Here is a 16,124-nt window from a genome sequence, read left to right on the forward strand (position 1 = left end):
AAACTCAAGTCTATTGAGTCGGTGATGCCATTCAACCATCTTGTCCTCTGTTGTCCCCTTCTCCTCCTGCCTACAATCTTCCCCAGCATAAGGGCCTTTTTCAGTGAGTCAGTTCTTCATATCAGGTGGCCAAAATATTGGAGTTTCAGCTTCAGCATCAGTCCTTCCAATGAATATTCAGGGTTGATTTATTTTAGGATTGATTGGTTTGATTTCCTTGCAGTCCAAGGGACTTTCAAGAGTCTCCTCCAACATCACAGTTTAAAAGCATCAATTCTTTGGCGCTCAGCCTTCTTTATGGTCTAACTCTCACATCCATACATGACTACTGGAAAAACCATAGCTTTGACTATAATTATAGGATTTGGAAATTACACTGCATATCTGGGACCACACAGAGAGGTCACAGGTAGAGAGAGTGCATGGGCCTAAGGTTCTGCTTTTTATTGGGATTGAGTATGTGATCCTAGGATAGTGAGAGCTCACTGTTTATTGGTGAGTTTAAAACATAGGAGCAGGAATTTAAAGCACGGGAAGAGGAGGAAAAAAAAAAAAAGCAAGTAGTCAAAATAGTCAGTTATGGAAATCAACCAAGATCTTCTGATCTTTATCTAGTTTTGTGACTGGCTGTGTGTATTTGGGCTTCTCTGGTAGCTCAGTTGGTAAAGAATCTGCCTGCAATGCAGGAGACCCCGGTTTGATTCCTGGGTCAGAAAGATCAACTGGGGAAGGGATAGGCTACCCACCCCCATATTCTTGGGCTTCCCTTGTGGCTCAGCTGATAAAGAATCTGCCTGCAATGTGGGAGACTGGGTTCGATCCCTGGGTTGGGAAGATCCGATGGAGAAGGGAAAGGGTACCCACTCCAGTATTCTGGCCTGGAGAATTCCATGGACTATATGTGTGTTTATTTGAGATGATCATTTTTGAAGTAGATGCCTCAGCAATCAAAGCTTAAGTCAGGCACTTGCATTACAAAATAGAAAAGCAAAATCCAACTGTCATGGCTTACACTATATTGTATCACATTGTCTTTTCAGAGTTAAAAGGCATAAGATGATACTCTAAACATGTTCATTCCTTATAAGCTTATCTTAATGTATAGCATCCCATGGGGCCATGCCAGGTATGTCCAATATGGAAGTGGACTCTGTGGGGAGTAGGATATGGGTCTTGGGCAGTTAGAAGTGAAGGTCATAGTACCGAGGAAATATTGTGGATGTAGAAGAGGATTAGGGGCTGAAGATAGTAATGTAGCAAGTAGCATCTAGTGAGACAAAATCTGGATATAATTCCTTGGGAGCTGACTGTGTTTGAAGTACTTAAAATACTTTACATTGGGAGAATTTGGAAGAAAGTATACTTTGATGTTTGGGGTAGCTGAAACTGGTGTGAGGGTTGTGTTCTTGAGAGGAAAGCATAAAGCAAGCATGGCTATAAGAACTCTGTTGAAGAGAGTGTTCCACTAGGGTCAAAGCCTTTCAGACTTACTGTTGCCATTTCCTGTGTCTCCATTCTGCTTGATATCTGAGGGCACTGTCTTTATATGGCTTTTAAGGAAATTCTCATAACCCATAATTTCATCATAGCAATAGCATGATGAAATCCCTCAGGCATGTCATGGGAATGGGCCCAGAAATCTTTTTTTTTTTTTCCGTAATTATAGTATACATTTATTTTTTTTCCATTTATTTTTATTAGTTGGAAGCTAATTACTTAGAAATCTTTTTTTTAATTCTGCTACTGAGAGAGCCAGACCATGGCTGACAGAAACTACAGAAGTGAATGACTTCATCTTTCTTTTTTCCCCAAGCACTAATTTCACCAAAGGTCTCCCCTCACTGTTTACTATCTTTGACCTGTCTGTGGCATTTGATTTGGGGACCACATCCTTTCTGAACCCTTCTTTCCTTACTGTTGTATCAGCACTCTTCTTGGATTCTTTTTGTTTCCCTCTGACCACTCCATCTCTGTCTCTTTGTTGTTCTTCCTTCTCTGCTTGCTCCTAAAATGTTGGTGTTCCTAAAGATTTTGTCCTTTGTCTTTCTTCTCAGTCTAGACTTTCTGGGCAATCTTGCTTGCTCCAATGACTTCAATCATCTTTTTATATGTTGATGATTCCCCAAACTGTAAGTAGACCTTTGGTCTCTCTCCCAAGCTTTGTATCTTTTATTTTTTCTCCACAGAAATTTTGATGCCGTGGGGCATTTTGACTTAAGTTTCCTTAAACATCCCTATTTCTATCTATGTAGAGCCTCCTGAATTCTGGATATCTTGACCCAGATGACCTACACCTACTCCAAATGCAAATATACTTACAGTAAAAAAAAAAAAAAACTAAACTTTATCTACGCCCAATATATTCGTGAAGAATTCCCCATCTTTAAAAATAGTACCGTTGTCTGCCATTATCTGCCCAACTTTAAAATCAGAGAGCTGAGAATTATCCATTTCCCCACCTGTCTCCATTCTTCAATTTATTCAGTTTGTTATTAAGCCTTACTGAGTTCATTTTCTGAATGTGTCTGAGTTGTAGTTTTTCCTTTCCATTCTGTCACCTTGGGTCAGGCCCTCGTCATCAGCCCCCTAAGATGAATGCAGTAGACCTCTGACCAGTCTGTTTCTGCTCTTGCCTCTTTACTGTATCTTCACTACCACCAACATGATCTGTCCAAAGTAAAAAGTCTTATTATTTCCCAATTAAACATTTTCAGTGGTTCTCTGCTATCCACAGGATAAAGTTAAAGCTCCTTCACTGTAACAGAAGATTATCTTATAGACAGCTCTAAACTAAAGGGGGCGATCCCTACTCTGTTCTGCCTCCGGCTATTGCCATGTAGGGATATATGGACCCAGTTGTTGCTAGATCTTCAAATTTCTCCTGAGAAACCATAATTCAGATTTTTATGCAAAATCTCCCAATTTTTAAATGTTACCTCAATTGAAAAACAACAGTAACACTGTTCAGGCCAACTAAAATACTTCTGTTGAATGGATATGGGCCAAGGCTTCCTTATTGTGACTTCTGAATAGATCCATAAGGACACTGGATTGTCAGGGCAAGGAAAGGATTAATGGGTATGAGGGAGAGGAAATAGTAGGGGAGAATGGGCTAACTCTGAGGAGTAGCTTCCTGGAAAGGAGATAAATTTGGGGAGAGGCTTTCCTCTAACTACTGAAGTTCTGTACTATGTTGGCACTAGAGGTGAAAACGAGGTGAAATGCTCTGGTGCTGACCACAACTCATGTGGGATCTGACTGTATGGATACCGGTAGAGGTTAAGTACTGAATTTTGTGGCTTTTCCATTGTGTAAGATCCTGCTAGCCCAGAGGAGGAGAAGGTATTAAAATGGACTTTGTTGCTTGGGTACTCAGAGCAGTTTATTTACAAAAATAAGGTGTGACATTTCTTGCACCTTCAGTTTTGAGAAGCAGTTCATATCTGTCAGATACCACATAGGTATCTGTTGAAATTTTAGCCAGAAGTGTTTAAATAATGACAATTTTAGTATTAAACTGAACCAGTTATTATTAGAAGGGGAAAATATGCTAAGGAACAATAAAAATAATGTAAAGAGATTTGGGGATACTCTTTATCATTGTTTCTCTAAATGGCATAAATAAGCTCTTGGGTCCATTGCACCCTTAAAGGATGGGTTACATTTTCATTTTCCATTAATGCCAGCGACTCTGGTATATATTCCCAGCCTGCTGCATCATATCAGTATCTATAGAGAGCCCACATCTCCTAGGGTACAAAGAAAATGCATTCTTTATTAAGAGGGAATTTGGGGACACAGAGTCACTTCTAATGAGTCACTGTTCTTGAAAGGAGCATTTTGACTCAGACATAAATAAAACAACTAACTTAGCTGTGATTTCCTGGTGATTCAGAAACCACAGCAGATTGGTCTTCCTACTTATAAGAGAGGAGCACTAATGGGCCAGAGCCTCAGGGAAGACAGAAATGATATTCTGTCTGACATTGTTTTCTCTTCTAGCCTTACATGTTCAGGGAAATGAAGAGGAGCACAAAAGACAAAGATATGCCAGTCCCCACTACCATTTTTCATTCTCTTTTTTGTCTCAGTACACCAGAGCTCTGTTAATTCTCTGGTGTTACTGCTCTCAAATGAAAAACATGAGTGTAAATTTGCATAATTCTTTCCTAGGATAGGTAATTTTAAGAATCAAAGATGTTAATAATTCTTTCATCTTGAAGGTATGGCTACTCTCTGACTTTATCTGCCCTTCAACTTATTTCAGACACTTTGAGTTTGCAGCTGGATAAACTTGAGCATCATTTGGTCAGTTCTGCTTTATTGGTGCCCGGATTATTCAAATATCTTCACTTGTTATTCTCTCCTTTATCTGAAGTCAAGACCAAAAATTTGATATAGCAAAGGTCTTAATAAATGTTTGCTGAATAAAAGTTGGTCAGTTTAAATTTTTGTTAGGTGATCTGGGAAAAAGGTTTTGGGATTTGGTGGCAGTAGGTTTGGGTAGAGAAGGAATTGATATGACAGGCTGTAATTATATTTATCACTATCAGCAGGTTTACATCACCTAAGCCACTCTTGTTCTGTGATATATCAAATAAACAAAAGTTGGCCCTTTATAGTCTGATTTTACAACCAAAGCCTTCTCTGTTATACACTTATGAACCATCTTAGTAGTTTTTAATAAGGTAGCATGTATAAACATTGGAATAATAAAGATTTGGTAACAGATAAACAATAGTGTGTAAAACAATCAGAAAGACTTAAGTCCTTACTTCTCAACTTGGGAGATTTTACCAAGGCTTTGCCTGCTGAGCTTTTCATCTTTGCTGGAGAAATTTTGGTGGTTGAATACTTCATTTTAGGCTTCATTTTTCAGGCTTCTGTTGAATTAAAATATAATGTTAGGTCAGTTGTCTCAACTTGAAAACAAACAGAAACAACTGTGGCTAACTCAATATAAAATTGATAACAAAGCTACATAGAAAAATAATTCAGTAAAATTTGAATATAGTATTCTGAATATATATATATATACATACACACACACACACACACACACTAGGACTATTGTCAGAGGGTGAAAAGAATTCCAGTCTTTACTTTGTGGGCTTGTTGTTAGTGGAAATATTGGTTTGGAAATTCTGAGACTGTTTTTTGCTGTACTATGGAATAGAACAAATGTATTGGTGTTATAGGATTTTTACTGCAGTGAAAAGGAGATATAAATATAAAATAAAAGTAGAAAACAAATCCCTGTAGTGTTAAATTTGAATTATCAGTATCAATGTGCCTGTATCTTAGTTTCTAACTACTTTATCCACTGAAGGGAACCAGGATTCTAGATCTGGGTTGGGAAATAATAGAAGTGAACATTGAGTATCTCATTGTGCCAGAAAGCAGTGAATCATTCAAAAACTAGTGAGATTGTGTCAAAAGGACATAAGAGTCCCCTTGAAAGGTCTCCTGCACAAATTTGGCATAGTTTGAGCATCAGAAAAAATGATGGTAATTGACTCTAAAGCATTTTATTAAAAAAAAAAAAAACAATGCTGCAAGTCCATAGCATTTCTTAAGAATGAATAAGATTTATTCATTATGGAAGGAATGATAGAATTAGATAAATCACCATTTTTCAGCCCCCAGTTTAATATTTGATTCAGGCAAGGATCATCAATGATGCTGTTCCTTAATTATCAAGCTGGGTCATTGTACCATTTTGAAGGAATATGGAATTGTCTTATAAATTGCCTAGGTCAGGAAGATTCCTTGGAGAAGGGAATGGCTACTCACTCCAGTATTCTTCCACAGAGAATTCCATGGACAAGGAGCCTAGTGGGCTACAGTCCGTGGGATCGCGAAGAGTCAGACATGACTGTGTGAGGAACGTTTTCACTTTCACTTTCACTTTCATGTATTCTCTCAGTAGGGTATTGCAACCAGGCTTCATGGTCAAGGTAAGGCACTGTTGCTGTGGTTTGTGGAGGGAGCAAGATTGCTCCTTCAGTCTTAAATTCTCTATTATTGCCTGAAATTCTATAGTAGTTGATATTTCTTTTAGTAAGCATTGCTCTCTTTGTGCTAGATTTTAAAAAAATTGAATCCAAATTATCCCAAGAGTGGTTACTATTTAAATCTCTTATAAGCTTCATTAGGACCAGCTCTTCTAGCAGAGTAAAGGAAGAACATTGAGTTCCTGGGTTAGAAGACTCATTGGAAAAGAAACTTCCTGCCCCTTTATTTTTGTCCCTTGCAAGTCCCCAGTAGGCTGAAATTCCAAATTTTCTTTTATAAATGGAACTAGAATCTTACACAAAGCCATTCTGTTTACAGACCATCTCATGAGCAAAATCCTTCAATGATAGCACAATTGAGATACCCTATTCTGCCTCTAGAAATGAATGTATCTTCCAGGGAGTAAATATTATCCTTGCAGAGCATGAGGGGCTCACATCAATCCTTATCTTCTTCCTCTGATTCTACTACCTTTATTGATCAAGAACAGTTGAACATAAGAAGCAGAGAAACTTAGACATCATTTACTGAGCACCCCACCCTCCCATCTCTGTAGTTGAGTAGGCTAGGACTGAAAGGTTAAGTGCCTCGCCCAAGTTCACAGAAGCAGAACCAGGAATAGAATCTAGTCTCCTGATTTCCATCTTTATGCCAGAGCTTCCTGACCCTGGCTATTCTCTTCTCCCTACAAATGTAGCAAGAAGGTAAGCAGAAATGAGAATTCAGCTTCAAACGCTCAAGCAATTGTCCAAATTCTTTTAAATAATAAATTTCAGAATATGATATTTAATTTGTAACCATAATGTGGGATAGTGCATTTCAGTAGCTTTATTGTGTTAAATTTTAAATTGTACAGAAAATAGTTCAAATAGTACCCTGCACACAGTAGGTGTTCAGGTAATATTTTACTGATAACATGAAGATTACATTGCTGAATTTGTTTTTCTCTTTTATCCAAGAATCCTATGTCCTATAAAAAAATCCCTTGGATAGCCATTTTTAAAAGTTGTATTTTCAAATAAATCTAGGAAATATTTCAATCTATATTCCACTTCTTGGAAAGTCAGAATTCATATTAGCATAGTAAAGGTGCTGACATTCCCTCAGTGTAGAATTGTGGGTACCTTTGTTTAACAAATTATTTTCAGTGATTATTTGATCTCAAATAATCTCCTCAACTCACTCTGTTAGCATTCCCATGGTTAATTTGAGAGAACACAGTTGGAGGAACTCTGTTCTAAACCAATATTGGCCTGTGGATTCATGTAAGATAGATAAAAAACTGAAATATAACATTTAAAATGGAGTCATTGACACAGAAAAGGTCAACTGCTTTTTAAGGAGCATGTGATAAATCAAAAGCAGGAAATATTTTCTAATCTTTGTCTGAAAAACAAAACATTTTCTTTAAACAACCTACAAATCTTTTACCTTAAAAAATACAATCACTCTTTTAAATTTTTTCTTTAGGCTTAAAATTTACTGTTTATTCTCTTATTTTAAAATCGAAATATTAGAGTATGGCATTATAAATATTACTGTTCTTTTGAGCTGCTCTTTCCAATAATATATGGCAAATATTCTCACATACTGGCTATGATACCCACCTAAGTTATAAATGTGAAGGGCTGGTCTCAAATGATGAGGCTTCCTGTTGTCCACACTTGGTAGTAGTTGATGAAGTTATATTCCAACTCTACTTATATATACACACTCTTGGATTAAGAAACGTTGGGTGACAGCATTAGATTAATGAGGCAATCCTAGTAGAGCCAGCTGAGTGGGTTAGAATGTGTGGGAATGCATTCTCATTCCTGTCAGGGGACATTCAACTTTAAGGGATCCAATATGTTATTCTCTTCTTTTGTGTGCCATTTCTCAAGGACTCTCTGTTCCTTTTCAGTTCCTGGGAAACAGGAATGAGCAGAGCTGCATGCAGTTCTCAGGACTGAGATCATGAGAAAGGGCACCTTCTTGGATTGTTCTCAGTGACTCCCTTCAGTGACTTTTTACTTCAGTTCAGTTCAGTTCAGTCGCTCAGTCATGTCCGACTCTTTGCGACCCCATGAATCACAGCATGCCAGGCCTCCTGTCCACCACCAACTCCCAGAGCTTACTCAAACTCATGCCCATCGAGTCGGTGATGCCATCCAGCCATCTCATCCTCTGTCGCCCCCTTCTCCTGCCCCCAATCCCTCCCAGCATCAGGGACTTTTCCAGTGAGTCAACTCTTCGCATGAGGTGGCCAAAGTATTGGAGTTTCAGCTTCAGCATCAGTCCTTCCAATGAACACCCAGGACTGATCTCCTTTAGGATGGACTGGTTGGATCTCCTTGCAGTCCAAGGGACTCTCAAGAGTCTTCTCCAACACCACATTCAAAAGCATCAATTCTTTGGCGCTCAGCTTTCTTCACAGTCCAACTCTCACATCCATACATGACCACTGGAAAACCCATAGCCTTGACTTGACAGACCTTTGTTGGCAATGTAATGTCTCTGCCTTTTAATATGCTATCTAGGTTGGTCATAACTTTCCTCCCAAGGAGTAAGTGTCTTTTAATTTCATGGCTGCAATCACCATCCGCAGTGATTTTGGAGTCCCCCCAAATAAAGTCAGCCACTGTTTCCACTGTATCCCCATCTATTTGCCATGAAGCAATGGAACCAGATGCCATGATCTTAGTTTTCTGAATGTTGAGCTTTAAGCCAACTTTTTCACTTTCCTTTTTCACTTTCATCAAGTGGCTTTTTAGTTCTTCTTCACTTCCTGCCATAAAGGTGGTGTCATCTGCATATCCGAGGTTATTGATATTTCTCCTGGCAATCTTGATTCCAGCTTGTGCTTCATCCAGCCCAGCGTTTCTCATGATGTACTCTGCATATAAGTTAATTAAGCACAGTGACAATATACAGCCTTGAGGTACTCCTTTTCCTATTGGGAACCAGTCTGTTGTTCCATGTCCAGTTCTAACTGTTGCTTCCTCACCTGCATACAGGTTTCTCAAGAGGCAGGTCAGGTGGTCTGGTATGCCCATCTCTTTCAGAATTTTCCACAGTTTATTGTGATCCACACAGTCGAAGGCTTTGGCATAGTCAATAAAGCAGAAATAGATGTTTTTCTGGAACTTTCTTGCTTTTTTGATGATCCAGTGGATGTTGGCAATTTGATCTCTGGTTCCTCTACCTTTTCTAAGACCAGCTTGAACATCTGGAAGTTCACGGTTCACGTATTGCTGAAGTCTGGCTTGGAGAATTTTGAGCATTACTTTACTAGCGTGTGAGATGAGTGCAATTGTGCAGTAGTTTGAGCATTCTTTGGGATTGCCTTTCTTTGGAATTGGAATGAAAACTGACCTTTTTCAGTCCTGTGGCCACTGCTGAGTTTTCCGAATTTGCTGGCATATTGAGTGCAAAACCTTCACAGCATCATCTTTCAGGATTTGAAATAGCTCAACTGGAATTCCATCACATCCACTAGCTTTGTTTGTAGTGATGCTTCCTAAGGCCCACTTGACTTCACATTCCAGGATGTCTAGCTCTAGGTGAGTGATCACACCATCATGATTATCTGGGTCGTGAAGATCTTTTTTGTACAGTTCTTCTGTGTATTCTTGCCACCTCTTCTTAATGTCTTCTGCTTCTGTTAGGTCCATACCATTTCTGTCCTTTATTGAGCCCATCTTTGCCTGAAATGTTCCCTTGGTATCTCTAATTTTCTTGAAGAAATCTCTAGTCTTTCCCATTCTATTGTTTTCCTCTATTTCTTTGCATTGATCACTGAGGAAGGCTTTCTTATCTCTCCTGGCTATTCTTTGGAACTCTGCATTCAAATGGGAATATCTTTCCTTTTCTCCTTTGCTTTTTGCTTCTCTTCTTTTCACAGCTATTTGTAAGGCCTCCTCAGACAACCATTTTGCATTTTTGCATTTCTTTTCCATGGGGATGGTCTTGATCCCTGTCTCCTGTACAATGTCACGAACCTCCATCCATAGTTCATCAGGCTCTCTGTCTATCAGATCTAGTCCCTTAAATCTATTTCTCACTTCCACTGTATAGTCATAAGGGATTTGATTTAGGTCATACCTGAATGGTCTAGTGGTTTTCCCTACTTTCTTCAATTTAAGTCTGAATTTGGCAATAAGCAGTTCATGATCTGAGCCACAGTCAGCTCCCGGTCTTGTTTTTGCAGACTATACAGAGCTTTTCCATCTTTGGCTGCAAAGAATATAATCAATCTGATTTCAGTGTTGACCATCTGGTGATGTCCATGTGTAGAGTTTTCTCTTGTGCTGTTGGAAGAGGGTGTGTGTTATGACCAATGTGTTCTCTTGGCAAAACTCGATTAGCCTTTGCCCTGCTTCATTCCATACTCCAAGGCCAAATTTGCCTGTTACTCCAGGTGTTTCTTGACTTCCTACTTTTGCATTCCAGTCCCCTATAATGCAAATGACATCTTTATTGGGTGTTAGTTCTAAAAGGTCTTGTAGGTCTTCATAGAACTGTTCAAGGTAATCTATTCAGTTATGCCCCTCTTACTCAGGATATGGAATGCTTTCTGGCCTTTTAAAGATTGTTATTTAATTGGCTTTGTTTTTGCTCAATTTTTTTACTGCCTAAAGCTGCCTTGTATGAAGATATATAAATGTGCATTTCTGCAAATAAAGCACCCTTGTTTCACTCGGAACTTGGGTCCCCTGCGTCCCTCTTCTCATTGACTTCAGTCTCCAGGGCCCGGTCTACAGACTGTGACAAGTGGCGCCTGAACAGGGACCTGGTGAAGCCCTTGGCAAGCAGCTGGAGTGACTGTTAGGACCTACGGAGGTCGGTAAGTGTGGGGTTATGGGACAAATGGCTCAAAAGCCCCCACCACTTTTCTACTTTACTTCATCATTTATTTAAGGTTCAAGGACTTTCGGTTTCATGTCAGCAGAGAGAGTCTTGTCTCCAAACAGTGGTTGAATATAATCCCTGGTTCTTTGATGAAGGCAGTTCCAATTTAAAAGTTTGGAACTGGGTTAAAAAAAAAATTAAACAAACCACAAGATGGGGAGAAAATATTCCAATAGATTTCTGGCCCTTGTGGACCCTCAATAAAGCCATAATCTTGCCATTTCAAGACAATTCTAGCATCCCTGATATTCTTCAACAAGCGTAATGCTCATTATACGAATATAAATTAGATGATAAGACTTTACAAAAGGCCCAATTAGAGCAACATAAAATGTTTCAAAACTTTTCCACCATCCCTGCTCCCGCTGTCCCAAGTCCACCTCCTCCTCTAGTAATGGGCACAAAACCGAAGGTCCCCTCAATTAGAGGACAAAGTGAATCTGATGATGATTCTTCTGCTGTTCTGACACTAAAGCCAACAATACTTTTTTTATGACAATAATAAGCCCCTAACACACACTTATATTTACGAATCCAGACGATCCACTCATTCTCCTTCACAACGAAGCTTTCTGATTTACTGACTTTGCAATCTCAAGTCTGAGGCTGATGATCTTTTTGCCTTTCCTGTGTTAAGAAATATTAATGCTCAAGGGCAACTAATACCTCAATACGAAGACATTGATTTTTATCACATGCAACAAATGAAAAAGGCTGTAACTATGTACAGCCCTCATTCACTTTTACTAAAGAGCTTCTAAACACTATGGCATCTTCTGTTGAAAATTTTATTTCTTATGATTGGCAAATTTTGATAAAAGCTCTTCTTAAACCAAGAAAATATCTTCAATAGATAATATGGTTTCATGATGTAGCCCAAGATCATGCCAATTCTAATGCTCGAACTGGCACTCCCCAAAACCAAATTACTTTTGAAATGTTAACTGGTATAGGGCAATTTGATTTGGTGGAAGTTCAAATACAGTGCCCTCCTTTGTTGCATGAACAATTAAAAGAAGTTGCCCTTGACGCTTGGGATCAAATTACTCCTCAAGGGGAACCTAAAGGTAGCTACACAAAGATATTACAAGGGCCTAATGAAGCCTGTGCTAATTTTTTAGCTAGATTGGGAGTTGATATCTCCCATAATGTTGTCGGAGAAGAAGCCAAAACACAGTTAGAAAAACTGCTTACATATGAGAATGCGAATCAGAAATATCAAAGAGCCATCGCTCCAGTTCATGAGACCCAGGAATGTTATTATTTGAAGGCTTGTCACAACTTAAGATCAAAAACTCAGAAAATGCAAATGTTAGCTGAAACAATGGCTGCTACCTTTAAAAAGGGAAATGAAGATGTTTTGTTTATGGAGATAAGAGTTATTTTAAAAAAGATTGCCCTAAAACACACACACATACACACACACACAAATTAAAACTATTAAAAAGCCTCCAAAAGTCTGCCCTCACTGTCATAAGGGGATACACTGGGCCAAAAAAATGTCAATCTAAATATGATGTTGAGAGAAACTATCTCAGGAAACTCAAAGATGGGGACTCCCCAGGTCCCCATCAACAAAAACCAGAGGCAAACTCCATCTTTTCCCTCAAACCCTCAACATCCGGCAATGCTGCCGTCAATATACCAACCCTAAATGATTTTCTTCTTTTTCCTCAAGCAGTCCCTTCTAGAATACTATACCTTTACGCCCTGTGGACCGAGAGAGATTTGCTTTCTCTCTCCCTTATCCTATCATATCGGGCCTCACAAACAATATCAATAGACTGTATTGCCTCAAAAAATGATGAATTCTCCCACCATATGTCAATATCATATAGCCGAAGCTCTTAAACCTATGAAAAAACAGTTTTCTAACTTTCTTGTTATTCACTATATAGATGATATATTGTTTTCAACTCCTTTTATTTTAAAAACTCAACAGATGTTTAACATAGCTCAACAATACTTAAAAGAGTCTAGATTAATCATTGCCCATGAAAAGATTCAAACCTCTACACCTTACCATTACTTAAAATTTATTGTTAATAGACAACATGTTACTCCTCAACTAACACAGATTCATGTTAATGAATTATCAACCTTAAATGATTTTCAAAAACTTTTAGGTGATATAAATTGGATTAAACCCTCTATTTATTTATTTTTTAGACCCTCTGTAGGCTTTACAAATTATCAACTGACTAATTTATTTAACACTTTAAAAAGAGACCCTAATTTAAATAGCCCTCTTTCACTTTCACAAAAAACACAAGAAAAACTTTATTTAATACAAAATAAATTGCAAAAGCAGTTTCTTACTCATATTAGACTTGATTTACCTCTAGGGTTATTTATACTCACCTCTCTCCATTCTCCCACAGGACTTCTTGCCCAACAAGAACACCCAATAGAATAGATCTATACGCATTTTAGAGGGACAAGGTCACTTACACCCTATCTTGATTTGATCGCTCTAATCCTTATCAATGAAAGAAATAGAGCTAAGACTCTTAATTGGCTCTGATCCTCATAAAGTTGTAATACCTATTAATAAATCTCAATTTGAGAATGCATTACAAACTTCTACCAATTTCCAAATAGCTTTTCTAGAATATTTTAGAGAAATTTTATTTCATTATCCTTCTAACAAACTCTGAAATTTCTTCAAAAATACAAAATTTATTATCTTTCACATTGTCATATCACAACCTATACCTCCAACTGATGTTTTTTATTTAAGACTAAAAGTGCTAATCATGAGAAATGCTGGGCTGGAAGAAGTACAAGCTGGAATCAAGATTGCTGAGAGAAATATCAATAACCTCAGATATGCAGATGACACCACCCTTACGGCAGAAAGTGAAGAAGAACTAAAGAGCCTCTTGATGAAAGTGAAAGAGGAGAGTGAAAAAGTTGGCTTAAAGCTCAACATTCAGAAAACTAAGATCATGGCATCTGGTCCCATCACCTCATGGGAAATAGATGGGGAGACAGTGGAAACAGTGGCTGACTTCATTTTTTTGGGCTCCAAAATCACTGCACATGGTGACTGCAGCCATGAAATTAAAAGACACTTACTCCTTGGAAGGAAAGTTATGACCAACCTAGATAGCATATTAAAAAGCAGAGACATTACTTTGCCAACAAAGGTCCATCTCGTCAAGGCTGTGGTTTTTCCAGTGGTCGTGTATGGATGTGAGAGTTGGACTGTGAAGAAAGCTGAGTGCCGAAAAATTGATGCTTCTGAACTGTGGTGTTGGAGAAGACTGTTGAGAGTCCCTTGGACTGCAAGGAGATCCAACCAGTCCATCCTAAAGGAGATCAGTCCTGGGTGTTCATTGGAAGGACTGATGCTGAAGCTGAAACTCCAATACTTTGGCCACCTCATGCGAAGAGTTGACTCACTGGAAAAGACCCTGATGCTGGGAGGGATTGGGGGCAGGAGAAGGGGGCGACAGAGGATGAGATGGCTGGATGGCATTGCTGATTCGATGGGCATGAGTTTGAGTAAACTCTGGGAGTTGGTGGTGGACAGGAGGCCTGGCGTGCTGTGATTCATGGGGTCGCAAAGAGTCAGACACGACTGAGTGACTAAACTGAACTAAACTGAAAAATGCTAAAGCCTCATTCTGGTCTCTCAAAGAATATAAAGTTTTTTATACTAAATTTCACTCTGCTCAACAAAATAAATTACATGCTCTAATTCAGGTTATTTACCTATATCCTTACCCTATTAATATAGTTTCTAATTCTTTATATTCAGTTTTTGTATTACGATATATAAAAACTTCTACCATAAATTCTAATCAGTCTATTATTCAACAATTTTTTCTTGAACTACAATCTATTGTTAAGAACCGCACTTCCCTCATTTATATTACCCATATTCAAACACATTCTTGTCTTCCTAGCCCTATGGCTCATGGCAATGAACAAGCTGATAAACTTGTCTCTTTTGCTACTCCTGAAGAACAACATGCTCTATTACACAATAATGCTGGCTCATTACATCAAATTTGGAAAATTCCATACCAACATACTAAAGAACTCATTAATAATTGCTCTACTTATAGGCCCCTACATCTTCAACCCATTACACAAGGTATCAATCCTCGAAGATTACAACCCAATGAACTATGGCAAATTGATATAACTCATTGCCCTGAACTTTCTCCCTCTTCCCTCCTACATGTCTCAATCATACAAATTCTTCTTTTATATGGGCCACACCTCTCCGAGGTGAAACTACACGACACGTTATAACCCACCTGTTAGCTTGCTTTGCAATAATGAGAACACCTAGTTCTATAAATGAAAAAGGAAATGGCAACCCACTCCAGTACTCTTGCCTGGAAAATCCCATGGACAGAGGAACCTGGTAGGCTACAGTCCATGGGGTCGCTAAGAGTCTGACATGACTGAGTGACTTCACTTTCACTTTTCATTTTCAAGCATTGGAGAAGGAAATGACAACCCACTCCAGTGTTCTTGCCTGGAGAATCCCAGGGACGGTGGAGCCTGGTGGGCTGCCGTCTATGGGGTCGCACAGAGTCGGACACAACTGAAGCGACTTAGCAGCAGCAGCAGCAGCAGTTCTATAAAAACAGACAATGGCCCTGCCTATATTTCTAAACAATTCAAACAATTTTTACAATCATTTTCCATTAAACATATTACAGATATTCCTTATAATCCACAAGCACAGGATTGTGCTGTGGATTTGAATGAGCACATTTGAATGAGCCCATCACACACTGAAACAACAAATAAAAAAATTTAAATAGGGGGAATACACAGGAACACTTCTATCTTCCTTATCCAGAGCAGATTTTACTAGATTCCAACACAATATATTCTTTAATCCTATAACTATTGTTAATACAGCTTTATTTGTTTTAAATTTTTTAAACGTACCACAAGGAGATATTTTGACAAAAGCAGAAAAACATTTTGAGGCATTGAAGGACACCTCCCTTCCTCTGCCCATTTGGTATCAAGACGGGTTGACTAAACAATGGAAATCTGGAAAATTAATATTACAGGGAAAAGGGGTATGCTTGTATTTCTCCAGATGGATCCAATGAAATCAGTTGACTCCCTCTTCAGAAGATCCACCCCAGGGGAGCCACCAGCATTCAAGATAGAGAAGAAACAGCAAAATCCCCAGTACAAGCCATGTTTGTTTGTACAAGTTTCCAGTACAAGCCATGGCGGCTTTA

General features: G+C 38.6%; 1 protein-coding gene across 2 annotated transcripts in view; it reads right to left on the minus strand.

The window, feature by feature from the left end:
- IL33 (interleukin 33) overlaps positions 1–16,124 on the minus strand; it is a 59,125-nt gene that overhangs the window by 10,827 nt on the left and 32,174 nt on the right. Inside the window, exons 1-2 of one of the 2 annotated variants that reach the window (XM_043891194.1) lie at positions 7,623–7,778; positions 4,776–4,883 (exon numbers count right to left, since the gene is read on the minus strand). In XM_043891194.1, the coding sequence (XP_043747129.1) occupies positions 4,776–4,872 (97 nt within the window). In that variant the 5' untranslated portion in view covers positions 4,873–4,883; positions 7,623–7,778. Of the gene's footprint in view, positions 1–4,775; positions 4,884–7,622; positions 7,779–16,124 lie in introns of those variants that run through there. The other variant, XM_043891193.1, reaches the window with a different exon arrangement.

This window comes from Cervus elaphus, chromosome 29 (genome assembly GCF_910594005.1).
Source record: "Cervus elaphus chromosome 29, mCerEla1.1, whole genome shotgun sequence".
In the NCBI taxonomy this organism is placed as follows: Eukaryota; Metazoa; Chordata; class Mammalia; order Artiodactyla; family Cervidae; genus Cervus; species Cervus elaphus.